Consider the following 17,791-nt stretch of genomic DNA (forward strand, 5'->3'; position numbering starts at 1 on the left):
AAGAGGGGGAGAAAAACGACAGGTGCATTCATCTACCGCCACATTCAACAAGCTATCATTGAGGTATACATTGCAATTTGTGTTTTAAATTTTTTTCACTTTCTTTCATTATGATAATATCACGATTCATAATTTAAATTTGATTTATATATAACTTGTAATTTGTAAATTGTGGTTGTAGATGGGCCCCTCAAATGTGGTGCAAGTTGTTACCGACAATGCATCGAATTGTTGGCGCATGGGCTATTTACTTGAGGCCGAGTTCCCTACGATTATGTAGACTCCATGTGTAAGTCATTGTTTGGACTTGCTCATGGAGGATATTGGGAAGCTCAAGTGGGTAAAGAGGGTGGTCCGCAAAGCTACATCAATTGTCACATTCTTCATGGTAAAGGTAAAGGTGCTTGCGATGCATCGTGAGCATAGCACACTCGAGTTGAAGAAGCCTTCTTCAACTCGCTTTGCTTACATGTGGTTATTGCTGAAGCGCCTTTATGAGGTGCGGTCTACACCTTGTGCCAGATAGTGGTGTCCACTCTATGGAATGAGTGGGATGAGCATGAGACAAAGGAGGCCAAAGCCATGCAACGCTTGTGCCTTAATGAGCAGTTTTGGCAAAAAGTATGTGCCGTCATTGTCGTGACTCCCTTATATAGGGTGTTACGTATGAGTGATTGCGAGGGGTCCACCATAGGCCTTCTCGTTCACTTCTTTAGAGTGGCATTGGTGGAGGCACGTGCTTGTACATTGATCACAGAGACACAGCGTGCATATGTTTTAGAGATAGCAGAGAGGAGATGGGCATGGATGGTACGAAATGTACGATACCATACGGTACGATAAAATACGATACTAATTGGTACCTTATGCTTTTATAAGGTACGGTACGATATTAATACGAAAAAAAAAAACAAAAACTTAGTTATTTTGGATTATAGATATTAGAACACATGTTTAGAGCTAAAATAGCAATGTCACTTCAGTTAATAGGATGAACACATGAGAATAACAAGGAAAAACCTCATGCACAGCATGCACAATGTGCTACAAGAAGACAGATGGGAGTGTATATGTAATACATCAAAGAACAAAGCAAAGTTTAGGGTGGATGGACAAACAGGCTCTTCATTCTTTTGTGTGTGTATGTGTGTGTGTGAGGAGAGAGAGAGAGAGAGAGAGAGAGAGAGGCTTGGCAATTTGGAGAGAGAGGGAGAGAGAGAGGGGGGGATGCTCTTGGAATTGTATACTCATCTTGGAAGTTAGGAAAGAGAGAGAGAGAGAGAGAGTGTGTGTGTGTGTGTGTGTGTGAGACTTGGAATTACGATAATAAACATAAGGCTCAGGAGTTGGAAGATATTGTATAGTCTAGTCTTTAGAGACCAAAAATAGCCTGTTTTTTGATACGAAATGGTAAGGATACGTACCGTATGGTATGGTACGAACCGTACGGAATGAACTAGTCCGTACATAGTACGAATGCAACTATGATAAGCCCATCCATGTTTTTGCCGCATTGGTACATCCGGCCTGCAAGTCATCGGTGGTCATGGATAATAGAGAGTTCCGTTCAAACCAGCTTGCTCATTTGACTCGTGTGGTTCCTGTGGATAACTGCAATGCAGTGCTAGAGGAGCTAGAATGCTATGCAGATCAGAGAGGGCATGTGGCTTTTGCTTCTTCCACTTGTTGAAGGAGAGAGTCACTTGTGAAGCCTTTATTTTGGAGGTAAAACTTTGGATATGCACTAGAGACGCTTCAGCCCTTAGCCATGAGGGTCCTTGCCCAGGATTGCTCTTCAAGTGCATGTGAGAGAAACTGAAGTGCCTATTCTCTCGTTCACACAAAGATTCGCAATTGGCTTAGCACATGACAGTTAGAACAGCTAGTCTATTGCCGCACTAACTTACGTATGATAAGGGCTATGATGAGCATCGGTAGTCTAAAGTAGGTAAAGTTTAAACACTTAACCACAACATTTAAATTTGTTGCATTAACTTTTAAACTTTGAACTTTGAAGTTTAAACTTTATACTTTACAATTTAGACTTTAGCATTTACAATTATCAATCTTATGTGCATCACTGCATTGTGTAGGTGAATGTTGATACATTCAAGTTGACAGGCAACACTCTTCCGAGTATACATAAGGAGGTGAATGAGGATGAGGAGATGATTTTTGTAGAGCTCTAAAGAGAGCTTATAGCAGTAGATACTCGTGACACTCGTAGTCAGCGTGCTCATGGACAAGGAGTCCGAGTAGGTGGTAGCAGGGGCATGGTCATTCGATGCCCTCCATCATCGAGGAGGGGTGGTTCGAGTGGCTTGCAGACATATGTAAGGTGGGGCTCTAGTAGCTCACATCCTATGCCTCATGATGACATCTCCCCTTGCCTACACAATCGCCACTTAGGGAGCCATCATTTGATGATGATGGTAACCTCATCAGTGAGGATAAGTATGAGTGCGTCTCATAATGAGATACCGAGGAGTCATCTTCACACTCTCTTGATGAGCACTCAGATGGTTCTGATGATGATGATGATGATGATAGTAATGCCTCATCATAGATTCATATGACATAGGTCTCTCTTTTTTTTGTATCAGATATACTAGAGTGTAGTTGTATCGCATGTTTTGTGCAGCCCATGCGACTGCAATGGTCACCCTCATGTATTCATCTTATTCTGTAATGAAATGGCTATTTCTACTTTAAACATGTATTCTATAATCTATCATTTAATGATTTATGGTTTTTGTTATTTGAGAATTCATCTTAAATTTTTTTCGTACTAATATCGTATCGTACCTTATAAAATCATAAGATACCAATAAGTACCGTATATTTATCGTACCGTACCTTTCGTACCTGACAACTATGGTCCTTCTGTACTATATTGTATTTCAAAAGAAGAAAAAAAAATAGAGAGAAAATATGCACACACAAACACAACACCGCACATAGGGGTCCTTAAGTTAGGTATAACCAATGGCTTTCGTTGTTCAACTCTGTCCCTAAACCCCTAGCTCCGCATCCTATTCCCCCACGTAAACTCAGGGCACAACACAAGTAGGGAATGTCGACTCACCTATGCTTGGACCTATCTCCTCGAGTCACTTGTACAAGTTTTTCTCAATCTTTTCCAATCTCTCATGCCTACAGCAACACTACATGAAGCATGACAACCAACAAGTCATTTGGCGATTGCTCAAGGTTGCACTTCTATTGAGCATTGTCATCTCTATTCAAGTAACCTTTGTCATCATGGCCATGAATGTGAGCCTCATTGGCTACATGGTACTTCAAAGTTTTTCTCATGATGCCCCATTGACTCCTCTATCCCCCAGCAGCAATGATAATGCTTCCCATCATCTAACTATCAACAACAAGTGCCTAACTTCATTGACAATTAACAAACCAAAGCCATCATACTGTCTTCTAACTATGTAATAGTCTATATAAGCACGTGCACTCACATAATCATCGCACTCTAACCTATACATGAATTGGGTCCTCAAGTGTGGGACAACACTCTAGCTTTTGCCTCAAGTTCGACCCATCTCCCAATCCATATATACGTCCTGTGCATGCCATCAAACTAGCACTCCCCTAGGGAGACAGCACAAGAGGTTTGCCCTCACAGGTACAAACTAATGTAGCAGCTTACAACTTTACCTCGAGCCAACATCCTCTAGGGTACCCTTCAACCAGTCCAATTAATTCCCAGCCGTCACCCACCAAGAGATCCTAATTCCATGAGCTACATTCAATCCACATTACCACTTTTTATTTGGTATCCAAAGCACAAAACTACTCCAATTCTCACAAAGACCTTCCAACAACTTCAACATCCAAATCAAGCTCCGGCGAGAACCACATGTCTCCTTGAAATGACCCCACGACTGTCCCCAATATTCTTCATCTCCAGTGCAAGCTAAAGCATGCTACCTCTAACAAAGAGTGCCATGGGGCTAGCACTCTTCTAGGAGAGGAGTAATGTTAATTGTAGGATGAAAGGTAGCAGGACAACAAAGCAAATCAGCAAAGATACACAAAGGCAAAAAAAAAGTAAAGAGTAGAGCAAATCAAGCAAAGATACACAAAGGCAAAAAAGTAAAGAGAAGTGCAAATCAAGCGCAAGACACAAGACATATAATTTTCAGTCAAAGCCCGCAATCATACAATTTATTGTAATATTATTTTGAAAGCCAAGTGTAGCACCCGTGCAAGTTGTAATATTTTCCACCAAGTAGAAAAACCCATAGCTCGGGAAGGGCATAAGCACTAGCTTTCATTCACTTTCATGACAATTTTGTATCATCTAATATGTATGCAAAAAATGGGAAAGGCTGGGCCAAGAGCCAAATAGGAGAGATGGGCGACCAACTTAAGTGGAAGCCAAAACTCCCAATCCCATGTATTAAAAACGGAAAGTGAATGGATAAGCTCATTCTTGTGGTGTACAAGCTTGAGAGTATGCTTCTCCGTGCTTCTATTCTATCTACTTGTGCTCCATCTCGAGTGAGAGAGAGTGAGAGTGAGGTACTTGATAGGTAATGAATTGTTAGTCATCTCAAAAGCCATTTGTCCTCCCCCAACTGAGAGATGGCCATCCTCACCAACTAAATACCCTAACTGATAACCACCTTCCAACAATGTGCCTTCAAAAATTTTTGGAGGATAAAACTTGAGATACCTCCTTTGTAAGAGGTCAATATGCTCCTCACCCATCTATCATAATTGGTAGATGATTCTAATTGTTGATGGAACAAGTCTCTTTTCCCCATATATTTCATTTCCTCACTACTCTCATAAGCTCAACTCAACCCACAAAACGATTCACAGCCTAAAAGAATCATTGAAGCAATTTCCGACAAATATAGTTCCATATTTTGCTCACTTTCCGAGAGGAGGAAAATAGGGATATGAAGCATCATCCTTCACATTACGACCATAATACCTCATTAAGGCTTCCAATGAAGGAGTGGCCCAATAAGACACCGTAAGATCCCAAGATGGAGGTGTCAGACATTATAAGTTAGTTGCATGTCAGTTTGTGCAACCAAGCTTTTCATGACAACTATGCAAGATCCTCTTTAGAAGAACACCAGCCCTGACACAATGTGAAGATGTACTAGGTCTTGCAGAGAAAAGACTTGAGAGTGTATCAACATGGCTAATACACGGTGAACTAAAATGAGAGCACAAAAGGAGGAGAAGAAGCCGATGAATGAAAGAATGCAGATTGTCACAACAACCACAGTCTCTTATGAGAGCAGACCAAGGGACGTCGTGGTCGTCCAATAATGGATCACAAGTGCAGCAAGACACCAATCTCAAAGAAGAAGTCTGGAATGATAAAAACACACCAGCATACTGCCTGAAAATCAGCCTCTGATGAATCTGATGGAGGAGGAAGGCAGCCAATTGAAAATGCAGTAGCCTAGCAGGTGTCCCAAAGTCAACAGCAGCACTACCATTGAAAAATTACAGCTGTACCAGTGCCACATAGCCAGCTGGATTAAGGTGACAGCAGGCTAGGATGAAATGCAGCTGTTTTGGAGATGGCAACAGCTGTCCAGATGGCTGGCATCAGCAGGAACAAGAGGGCCACAGCTTCTACATCAGAGTGGAGTCTCCAGATGGCTCAATGGTGGCACGCTGAGTGGACATCAACAACCAATGATGAAGGTGATGGAGAGAAAACTTTGAATGCGAGGAACAAGGATGGAGAATGGATGCACACAGCATGTCCTTTATAGAATATTTTTGGGCATTTGTCTCACTGTCGCAAAGAAATTGCCTTTTTTTATATATACTTCTTTTTGGGGCTGTATTTGTGGAGTTCAAGTACGTCAGAATGTAATATTTTTTTTCTTAATCGATGCCTTAAATTTTACTTGATCCCCAGAGAGCACTTTGGTTTCCACCTCAGGCAATTCCTAAAGAAGGTGACATTCCTTCAAATAGAACAAGAGACACTAGACCAATTTGGCAGAACATCCCAAAATGAGAATAGATTTCACACTACTGCTAGTGGCCAAGTCATGTGAACAAGGAGTGTTGTTTTAAGGACCAAGGTAGTCCCCCTAGATCTTCTCCCATACCCATCAAATCTCACGCATGGGTGGTAGTAGCTACTCCTCACACCCACATGACCCAATGACAACCTGCTGGTAATGTGGCTTATGAACAAACCCTTCCAATACCTTTCACAACAACTCAAGGCTTAACTAACTGATCTTGCGGGCAACCTACATTGGCATTCACCCCACAATGCCATCTAGTCAGCCCCTACCAGCACTCACAATGCATCTTCCATCCTTGCAGCTTCTGGCTCTCATCATGATTTCCTTGGTAGAGACATGCTGAAGGACGGTGCAATGGTGGCCCTACTCTTGGACTTGATTATTCTAGGTCCTCTATTATTGCATCCTTAGGCTATTGTAGCACTTTCTCTTACTCTTATCCATGTGAGGTAAATTTGTTCTTAGGCTAAGTACCTTTGGGACTTCATCTTTTCTTTATCTTCTATTAACAACCATTGTTGAAGAGAAGATGAGGCAATCTCCTCTCTTCAATTGTTATTTAGGTCAGAGAGATGCCACACAATTAAAGAGAACACACACAACAAGGTTTCCTTCAGAGATTGCTTCTACAGTGGGGGAATAGCTTGCCTTTCTAGAGCTACCAGCAGAGTCACGAAGATAGAGGCTTCATGGCATAAAAAGGTCAAACACATGGAGGGGATTAGGGAATGATCCCCCCAAAATGGAGGACTTATACAAAACCCTCTTGGGCATGCATAGGGCTCTTTACCAAAGGAGACATTTTGCTTATGTGGTGGTTACCAATAGTGTTTATGTTCTCATATAAGGATGGCTGAATCAAGAGAGAGGATTTGGATCAATCAGAGTTCAAAAGACGCTCTCAACAAAGAATATAATTGTGGCTAGTGCGACATGACTTGGTATTTAGACCTGGACTATGTGGCATGCATGATGGATGGCTAAAGGTATTGGGGGCATATAGAAGATGGCCTTTCCAAATATTACAATGGGACCGTAGGGAGTGGGTTTGAAGAAAGCCCTCTGCAGAGGCATCTAGGGATGTCCCCCTCTTTGGATCTACCACGAGATTGGGAGGATACAGATGAGGAGGGTTACCATGATACGAGCAACAACTTGACATTGGATTGCACAGGAATCACACCGCCTTCCCTTGCTGATTTTTGGAGGAGATTGAAGGATAGCGTTAGTCCCCAAAAGATCTCTCTCACTCTCACTTTGGGTACTAGCGTATAGAAGCCTAGGATTTGGCACTTGGCTTGGTTATGGGAGAGATCCAGTCACTGTGTTAGATGTGGGGAGTTAGAGGAGACACAAAGGCATTGTGTATGGGATTTCCCTAGGGCTCAAGAGGAGAGCCCCTGGGATGGTGTTTCACAGCACAACAAACTCTATGAATGTGATGTGGGGGATGGTTGCATGGGTCACAAGCAAATACTAAGCATATCACTATAAGGACTCATGATACATACGGGAGTTGTGAGAGTCATGCCTATCTCATTTTGTGTCACTTTTGTGCAAGATTGTGATGCCAAAGTTTTCAGAGTCAGTGAAGACTTTGACACAAATGGGAGCTCATATCTAGCATCATTGCTTGGTATATTTGAACAGCAAGCTGTAGCCATGTTATAGATCTGTTGGAGATATTCACTAAAGACACTTCTCTCCATGATTTGGGAACTCCATGGAGTTGCAAGAGAAAATGGGCAGTTCAGAGACTATGAGGAGAACAGATGCTTTTCTCAAGACTTGGGATTCTGGCACTTTCTTTTACTATCAGCCACACATAGTTGGCCACTATAGACCTAATTGGTTATTCACTCAGGCCTTGTACTTGACTTCCCCTTCGCTGTATATTTTTTGTTTTGGAAGTTTCTTAAGATTATTTTTGTACTTTGCCTTGGGATAGTAGGGAATTTATTAATAGCATCATTCTTTCTTCAGGAAATAAAAAAAAGCCGACTCCCTTGTCTTCACAAGAGGAGAGATTCACTAGCATTAAAAGCCACCATGGTGGCCTCCCCAACCCCTTGACGTATTGTACTAAGTAGCTATGCATCATGGTGCACAACTTGGGAGCACCAAGTTCCTCCATTTTAGTGGAACTACTTCCAATTTTGTGTTGTACCCAATTAGGGGAGCTTGTAGCCCTAAGATTGCAAGGATGTAAAAAATGAATATTCAAAGTGCAGATGAGAGCCAGATCACTTATTTTCCCATACAAGCTACCTGTGTGGCCTCCCTGACCCCCCTTATTTGTTGTACTAGGTAGCAAGTCATAGTGCAGCTAGCCTGGGTGTACCAAGTTCCTCCCTTTTAAGAAAATTTAACAATTCAGGGGACTTCAAAGGAGTTGTAGACCTCAACTGCTAGGAAATCAAATATGGAATAATTAATAAAACTGAAACTGTCACTTTGTGTACATGGAAGGTGAAACGCAGCCATCTGAAGGAGCCAAGATGAACTCTACTGTTTAATCTGCTTGCTGTGACCCATCTTTCCCCTTCCCTTTTTGGCCAAGTCCTCCCTCCTAACCCTCCACTCTTTCTTCTGTCAGCCCTCTTCCTCATCCCTGGCTGCCCTCCGTATCCTTTCAATTTCAGGTCCCCACCTCACACACCACCAGCCCTCTTCCTGCATCTCATCTCCTGCCCTGCTCTTAATATCTGTTAGTCCCCCCCCCCCCCGGCCACAACAAAAAAGAAAAAGAAAGAAAAAGAAAAGAGAAGGAAAAAACAACCCCCTGCAATAATAGAACAAGAGATGGAAGGTGAGAAGACAAATCTTGCAGGAGAAGGCACACTGAAAACAGATAGGACAAGAATAATAGGGAAGGCCACAAGTAGGGGTAGCAGGGGCAGTAAACTCTCAGTCATAATCAGTGCTTTTGAGGGCTGTCTGTGTGAATTGCTTTATACACTTAAGCCATGGTTCGCCCCATAATATCTGGTGAACAATTGGCTGCAAATGTGTGTTCTTTGCATAATAGGCAACAATTTTGTCTGTCCATACACAATCACGAGAATGCACAGTATTAAGGAAGCCCTAATAATTGTCAAGGTACTACTCCCAGCCACTTTTTCTTTCACTGCAAAAACATTCTGCATATCTAAAAGTCACAAATAATCTCTTTCAGTGACTTACAAATGACTAATTCCACCTTCTCCATTGCTACATGAGTAAGAAAAACGTTCATTCTGACTGCATAACCACATCATCAAAGAAAGTCTTGTAAAACCAACTATTGTTTGCGGTTGTCTCTAACACATGTTACCCTTTGGTTGAACATTAAGCTATAATAATTGAGCTAAAGAGGAAAAGACAAGAACCCTTCTAGAGAACTTTAAGCTTATGGACCATCAATTAGCTTAAATGTCACTCACCAGTGTGCATGTATGAAGCAACTAGAAAGAAAAAGTGAGAAATCAATTAAGAAAAACCAAAACACAAACAGGATGCCCGTAAGCCTAGATTCTTACTGGTCGTATTGGAAGGCCAAGAGGACTCAACGTGCAATTTGCTGCAGATGACACTCTTTCCTTCGGATGGTGATATCTGCATGAAATTCCAAACTTACAGTCTCCTGTTTTCACATAATATTGACACTCTGGCTGCCCCGGCCGCTCAGGAAAGTTATCTTTTGACAAACTTGATGATTGTATAACAGAGGGGACACCTGTAGCAGGAGAGTCTTATGCATAAGGATGATATAACACATGAAGTACAGTTGAAAAAGTATTAGTTGGAGTTTCACCTCCATACACAAAGTTTGCTCCAAGTGCTTGCTGCTGAACATCCAGAGATGCCACTGGCCCCATTTGTACCTGCTAAAATGCAGCAAGATAACCAAGGAATCCTTCATGTCAGATAAACTAGATAAACAGTCAAGTTCCTCATCTTTTGTGTATGTACCTTGAAATGTTGCCAACCAAACTTTCTTGACATTCATCTTCTCAGATTGATATTGCATACAGCGTAATAAGTATCATTTGATTACCGACCCACTAAAATACCATAGTAAAATATGTTAAATATGTCTTGTTTTCAAACGGTAGCATGGAGAGGTGTTGTCTAAAAACTCCTATGAGGAGCATATTGTATGCATTTATGCATGCACAGAAACATAAGCCTCTCTATTTGGGTCTAGGAGTTAAAAAGTCCGGGAAGTTGAGTCTTTTCACATTTCTCAATGCATACTTGCGCTCTCTTTGATTGGACCCGATTGTTTCATGAGGTTTGATTATTTTAATGTTCATGTAGTTGACTTGAGGCAGTGATTGATGACTTAGTAGCTATTGGTGGGACAAGAGTCATAATTCCAGGATACCAGTGTTGGTGCTTTCCAGCTGTGTGCATCGAATCTTAGTATTGTTGGTGTTTTACAATTGATGCTTTTGGAATGAATGTCTTTCTTTTGAAGCCTTTAGACATCGATATGTTGCATGAAACCATTACATTGATCATGGTTCATTGACATGCATCAGACCATTCATCACGCAATGATAAAATCATGTTTTTATCACTTCTCTCTAAGATCAAGCAAATCATTTTGCACACATTTGACATCATCATCCAATTCTTTAGTGCACAACTAATGGTATGAAGGGACCTTGAAACTTGGGCCAACATTTCCAATTTCCCTTGCCATGTCCACAAAGGAAGGGCTCCTCACGTGCCAATGAGGAATGCCCTCTACATAAAAAGAACCCACGAAGGGCAATTCTTGCCTCTTTCCTTATTCTGCATATCCTAAATTTGAAATAAGGGATCTTTCCCCGCATTAGCTTTGCACTTTTTAGGCATCATTCCAAGAGCATCACTAACTTGTGAGGAAATACCAGCCACATTGCCTCTCCCACTACATGATACATCTCCCAAATTGGGAAACTTTGCATCCAATGCATCCTATAAACTCATGGGAACACTTACATGTCGACTGTGAACTACATCTTTTACATCTTAGGGTGCACCAAAGCATTTATCAACCCCAAATCCCTTCATCCCCAAGATGCATCCTATAAACTCATGGGAACACTTCCATGCAGTCTGCGAACTGCATCTTTTACATCTTAGGGTGCACCAGAGCATTTGTCAACCCCAAATCCCTTCATCCACAAGATGTGGACACAAATACATGTGGGGCCACGATTCCATGTGTGGGGTAAATATCTACACTGCATAGTCCACTATCCATTCTTTGAAGTTTTCACCACAATGACAATTTCCCACTCTTTCTCTTGCTTTCAAACCATGGTAACCTGAGAAAGCGAGAGAGATCTAATGTAGACTCAAGTTTAGCATGCCAACATGGTTTTTCCTTTCTTGTTGCACAGGGGCAGAGCCGGAGAGAGAGAGAGAGAGAGATTAATGTCTAAATAAGGCCAATGTGGCCTATGAGACAAAATCCAAAGTACATCCATGTCTAATGTCATCTCATCAATAAGGTGAAGATAACATTAAAATAAGTAAGTGACCTATGAAACAATGCTCAGAATAACTTTACAATGGGACTATGCTAGAGTAAGACCATCTCTAGCATTGTCCCAGCAATAGAAAGAAAAGGAAACCCATATCTGACAGAACTGTGTGTGCAGAAATATGTGGTAGAGACTGTAGACTGCAACTGATCTCAAGGTCTACGCATGATCTCAACTATGATGTGGTTCGTAACTGCTCCATTAGAATGCTTGGTGATGAGTCTTCGGTGTCTCGTGATAATGGCTGTGATCCGGCCTCCAGACGGGTCCTAGTAGATGGGATCATCATGCTCAACAAAGTGAAATGGCTCTATTCAATGTGACTCCACTGGCTGGAATATGGGGGGGGGGGGGGGGGGGGGGGGATGTGGGGGTTGGCGAAGTGGCTCTATCTCTGTAAGGCTAGTAGTGTCAGTATGGTTGGATCTGTGAGAAAAGTCTATCATTGCTCTCTATGTGGGTCCCTTTGGGTAATCTGGCCTCCTGTCTCACGATAGTGTTGTGCGGCGCCTATGGAGCTCCAAGAGGAAAAGACCTAAGCATCTCTAGTCCTCATACTTCATGACATGACGAAGAGGTCCAAAACCATCTTAGAAGAGGCAGTGGTACTGTCCTCATATTTCATAGTATATGGTACATCTGCATATGTAACGCTCTGTCTCAAGCTCTCAGCCACAAAGTTGGTGTGTCCTATCCTTTGTTGGAGTATCTGTCCATCTACCTATCTCCATCTATAGCCCAAGGGAGGAAGTACGAATGTGTCCAATAGCATCCTATATAGTGTGGGAGAGATGGGTATCCATGTATGCTAACCAAATAGCAAATCCATCATCAAAGAGAGACAAGTGACTCCGGTAGAAAATCCTCAATCCTAGAGGGACTGGCAGGTGGATCCATGTCTTCACTCTCTCAATCCTCAAGATATCATCTCTAACCACTTGGTTCAGCTCGTTCAGCTCTAATCAACTGTGAGGAAGTGTAGGGCAGTCAAGGCTATCGTCAAAAGGTGGAAGGCGGGGCTCAATATCCAAACCATATACTCTCATCCAGATAGTCATATCTAAAATCCAACAGTTCTTCTCGCCCTTTGCTATTGGTTGTCGAGATGAAGTTAGTGCCAATCTGGAGTATCTATGACGTGGGAGATCCCATAACCTATAACAAAAGGTCACTGCCCTAAAGAGTCCCTCCGTGACTATAGGCACTCCTGAGCTCTACTCTAACAATGGGATGTGGGGTGGAGGGCTTACTCCTAATCACACGTGCTATCATCATGATTAGTGGCCTTCCCATGCTATCCCAACCATCATAATAATCTCTCTTTATTCCGGTCTGATCAGTGAGTGAACTGAGAGGCCTACGGTACAAGCTGCAACCCCATGTCTCTACTCCATATAGTAGTGTACGTGTGACTAGAGTGTCAAACAACCATAGTTTTGTGCGAGGCTCCTAGAACTCTATGTGAGCACATTGAATCTTGAGTGCCCCTAGTGCTGCATAGCCTCGTGCCAAACATGCCTCTAATGCCCCTCTCGATGTAAATTGTGGGCCAAAGAAGGCGATTCCCATATAAAAATATTCCCTCACATGCTCCACTATGTGTCCTCCAAATGTGAAGTGGTACATAGATCTAGTCACCCATGCTGCTGAAGTATTAAAGACTATGGTTTTGGTCTTCCCAAGGTCTCTATGTCTACAAAAGACGTGCAAAACATCTAGGTGGCACTGCAATCCCTCTAGTGAATCCAAAATAAAAACAATGCCATGTGCATATAATAATATTAGTATCAATACACCTACTAGGCTAGCTCCAGCTCCTCCTCAGTTAGGTAATCACACACTTCATCTATATATAAACCAAACAATGTGGGTGAAAGTGGGCATCCTTGTTTCACTCCTATGGTACTTTCAATCCTCTCTAACAGCCCCCCAGATTGGCTGTACATGACTTATCACTATCTCATATAATGCATAGATATCCCATTGCATACCTTCTGGTATTTCAATATCCTATAGTATCTGCACAATGCATGTACAAGTCATTATATCAAAATCTTTACAAAAATCTACAAAGAAACAATAGATCCTCTTGTTGTCCCAAGCTCGACCCTCCTTGATAATGGCTCTGAGTGTGAGGATATGGTCCAATATGGCATATCCACGCCTAAAACCTGCCTATCCTCGTGCTCCCTTGCCTTGAGTCTCAGTCCACTCGGTGAGTTCATCTTCCAACATAGATGCATATATCTTGGCTAAAATATGGCCAATCATGTAGTCCTGTAGTTGATGAAGATCAAAGGATTACCACTCTTAAAGAGTGGAATTATAGTATTATCTGACTAGCTCATAGGGAAGCCCTCACATACTGCTCTATTGAACATATGTGCCAGTATGGGTGCTAGTATGTCACAAGCATGTGAGAAATGTTTTGCCACTAGCGCATCCTCATCCTGTCCCCTCCCATTTTGTAGTCTATAAAGTGCATCTCTAACCATTTTCCAAGTGAAGAAATGTTCTGCCAATTGAGCCCATCCTCATCCTATGCCCTCCCATCTTGTAGTCTATAAATTGCATCTCTAACCATTTTCCAGGTGAAGAAAGACCATTGTGTTAGCCTATAGGCCTATGGCGGCTATATAGGTGGCTGTCCTAGCAAATCATACAGCTGCCTTCCACATTCAAGCCAAGCATCCAGTGATGTAATCTATATGGGGGGCTATCTTTCATGGAACATCTTGCACGCACTCTTGCTATCCCAGCCCAAAAATAACTAATATATCTCTCCTGCTTTCGCCAAGTAGCCTCACTTCTTCTGCACAAGGCATTTGAAGAATGTCCTTGCTTGACAATGTGTCCCAATGCCTACTTCCACTTCTATCTATAAGCTAGCCTTAGTAACTCTACGGTCATCATCATACCAACTATTTTGGGGAGCAGTAGAGAGTGTGGATCTACATCGGGGTAAAATGTGTGGGAAAGCATACATGGCTGATCCATAATACTTTGAGCAACTTTCAATCTGACATGTAAAGGCCAGCTTTAAGATTTCCAGTACATGAACCTATCATGAATCCGAGAGGCCATCAAATCCATTAAGGCCCAGGGTGCTACCTCCACCCCAATAGGATATCCCGAGTGTCTAGTTATATTTCCCTTTGGGATCACAATTCCATGCCAGCCCAAGGCCTGCAAATCAGTCTCCGTACATGAGAGAAGTGTAGATTTCTGCGTATTAATATGAAGACCAGATGCCAAAGCAAAAAGATTCCATGCCACCATTGCCCGATTAACATTAGTGCAATCAGCCTTAAGGAACATAAAAGAATCATCTGCCAAAGATTGACACACAAAGATTGACACACAAGTTGAGTACCACGGGGAAGAGTCAAGCCAACTATCTCGCCTTGATCAGCCAACTTGTCCAACAATGAGAGCATCGGGTGAGTGACCAAAGCAAACACCAAAGGGCTGAGGGGGCAGCCTTGCCTAAGAGATTGAGATAAGGAAATTTCTTCCATGATCCCTCCATTAAGAGCAATACAAGCTACAGCTCCCTGACCAAGTATCAACAAGAGAAACCATGCGAGGGCCAAATCCCATTGTGGACAATAATTGACGCAAAAAAGGCCAACTAACATGATCAAATGCCTTCTCAATATCGAGCTGAAGCATTAACACTTGCTATCCTGAAGCTTCAGCATAGTCAATTCCCAGTTGAACATTCAAGATGTTATGCATGATATTCCAACCTTTAATGAAACTATATTGACGTGGATGAACCAATTGCGGAAAAACTTTCTGCAATCTGTTCGCAATGATTTTGGAGAAGATTTTATATAACGAACCCATAACAGAAATAGGTCTCCATTGTTTCAAAGAGGTAGGGGAGGGAACCTTGGGCAACAACTGAATGACAACAATCTTCCAATCGAATGGCATGGTACCCAAGTTCCACACTTACTGGCACAGGCGAGTCAATGGGTCTTTAAGCTGTTGCACATTAGCTGCATTAGGAAGCCCATCCCAGCCAAGGCTTTTCCTTCGAGGTAGATGGGATAGTACTTCTTCCACTTCATCTTCTGAAATATCCGCCTCCATTAAGTCCACTCATTCTAGTTTGACCTGGTTGCTTACCAACTCACAAATATAGCGGCAAGCAGAGAGGAATAGCATCAGAAGAATTCTCTTGCGGTCCCAACAAGGACTTGTAAAAGTTGACACACATACGAATGATGGCAGCCAGATCCGTCACCATAACACCCTGTTCATCCATTAAGCGTACAATATTTTCCCTAGCATATTTCTAGTGCAGGCGAGCAAAGAATTGATGGGATTGGCAATTATTATTGTATAAAGCTTCTGCTTTGGCCAACAGTTTGTATTTTGCATATTCCTGTTCTTGAAGAGAATGAACCCTACCTTTCAACCATTCAATGCCTATGATCAATTCATCATTAGAATCCCTTGATTCACTTGAAGACAAGGAGTGGGCCAATAAAGATTGGGCATTCCGCAATTCAGCTCGTAAAGAGGAAGCTTGCTGAATACCATACTGACGGGATAATTGTCAGGCATTGTCCCTAAAAACAGCTCATGCATCCCTCCCTCCAAATAGGACCTTCAAGCTAAAGGAAGCGATCAATTGCTGAACATATTCCAAAAACTGATTCTGCTGCAGAAAAGATTGATTAAAACAAAGTGGCAATTGAGCAAGAAGAGCCTTCCTTAAATACATGAATAGGTCTATGGGTCATTTCCAGGACCAAAGGGTAGTGATCTGATAAGACATGCTGTCATTCCACCCACATGTCAATAACTGTAGGAAGAAAGGAATCACTACGACAAATATATATCCGATCTAGTCTAGCCCAGGTGTTAGGATGTTGCAAAGATCGATAGGTATAACCAGATTGTGATGGATACATCCAGGACCACATGTCCTACTTTAAAGATCCGGTTGCAAGGGCATCCCAAGCTTGTCGCTCAAGACCATCCATAACCGAGTGCAGAGAAGTAGCCTGATCCCCAGATAGACATGCATTAAAGTCGCCCATGACAAAACATTGGCGAGCCATGGAAAGGCAGCGCAGGTCATCCCAAAGTTGACAACGCTCCCTTACCGCGGAAGGAGCATATACACCCACCAACCACAAAACCTCTCCCTCATATAGTATTTCCAAAATTACAAATCGACCTCGAGGGTCTTAAGAAACCAGCGATGGCTGCAGGCAAGATTTGACAGCTAACATAACTCTAGATTTATATGGAGCTCGACCACTGAAAAAAACAACATTATCCTTATAAACATAGGAGGATCCAGTCAAAGCATGCTGTTTATGTTCCACCGCACAAAATACATCCCACTTTCCAGCTAACACAACTTTACACAACCGATACTGCTTACTATGTGAAGAGATACCTTTCACATTCCACAAAGCAATCCTCATAATAAATCGGAAATGAGAAAACTATTGAGCCACCGCTTTTCCATTCCCTTTTACATCTAGAGCTTTGGCTGCTTGAAATCTTTCCATCTCGCTTTGGATTACATCTACAAGGTCCACCCTTTGCAAACCAGCAAGCGAAGCATGAGAAGAAAACTGTTGTTGCTGTGAACGAAAAACATCCCTAGGAGGCACAAGTCTCCCTTGCATATCAAAGGCGCAAAGCAGAATTGGAATTCCTCTCTCTCTCTCTCTCTCTCTTTTTTCGTAAACTCTCTCTCTCTCTCTCTCTCTCTCTCTCTCTCTCTGGGGCATAGAAATCATTTTCTACTCATCGGCTATGTATTGTTCACTGCTTATTTTCCATTTAGATAGTCATAGCATTAGATGTCAGCCTTTTTGGAACATGGAAAATTCCCTCCATTTTCACATGTAACATTTTGGTCTCATAGGCCACTTCGGCCTTTTATAGACCTCTCTCTCTCTCTCTCTAAATAGGGATGCCCACTCTCACACCTACTTTATTTAGTCTCTACATTGATGAGATATTAGAGTACATGGATAGATTGGGAGGGGAGGGATCCAGCCTACGAGGGATATTGATACCCATCTTACTATATGTGGACGACATAGTTCTCATCTCCACCATGCCCGAAGGGCTACAGCGCCAATTGGAGGCACTACGGGCCTTCTGCTAAGATAAAGACCTCACTATGAACTTGGGGAAGACAAAGGTCATGGTGGTCAACACTTCAACCCAATGGATTCGACACTTAGTACCCCCCTTCACATATGGCGGGGAAAC

General features: G+C 42.4%; 1 protein-coding gene across 2 annotated transcripts in view; it reads right to left on the bottom strand.

The window, feature by feature from the left end:
• Nucleotides 1–17,791, bottom strand: part of LOC148014587 (zinc finger CCCH domain-containing protein 32-like) — a 109,453-nt gene that overhangs the window by 17,088 nt on the left and 74,574 nt on the right. The window contains exons 6-7 of one of the 2 annotated variants that reach the window (XM_087666699.1): nt 9,820–9,889; nt 9,545–9,741 (exon numbers count right to left, since the gene is read on the bottom strand). In XM_087666699.1, the coding sequence (XP_087522825.1) occupies nt 9,545–9,741; nt 9,820–9,889 (267 nt within the window). Of the gene's footprint in view, nt 1–9,544; nt 9,742–9,819; nt 9,893–17,791 lie in introns of both variants that reach the window. The other variant, XM_087666698.1, reaches the window with a different exon arrangement.

This window comes from Lygodium microphyllum, chromosome 25, assembly GCF_053477565.2.
Source record: "Lygodium microphyllum isolate KBCC chromosome 25, Lygodium_microphyllum_v1.1.10, whole genome shotgun sequence".
Classification (NCBI taxonomy): Eukaryota; Viridiplantae; Streptophyta; class Polypodiopsida; order Schizaeales; family Lygodiaceae; genus Lygodium; species Lygodium microphyllum.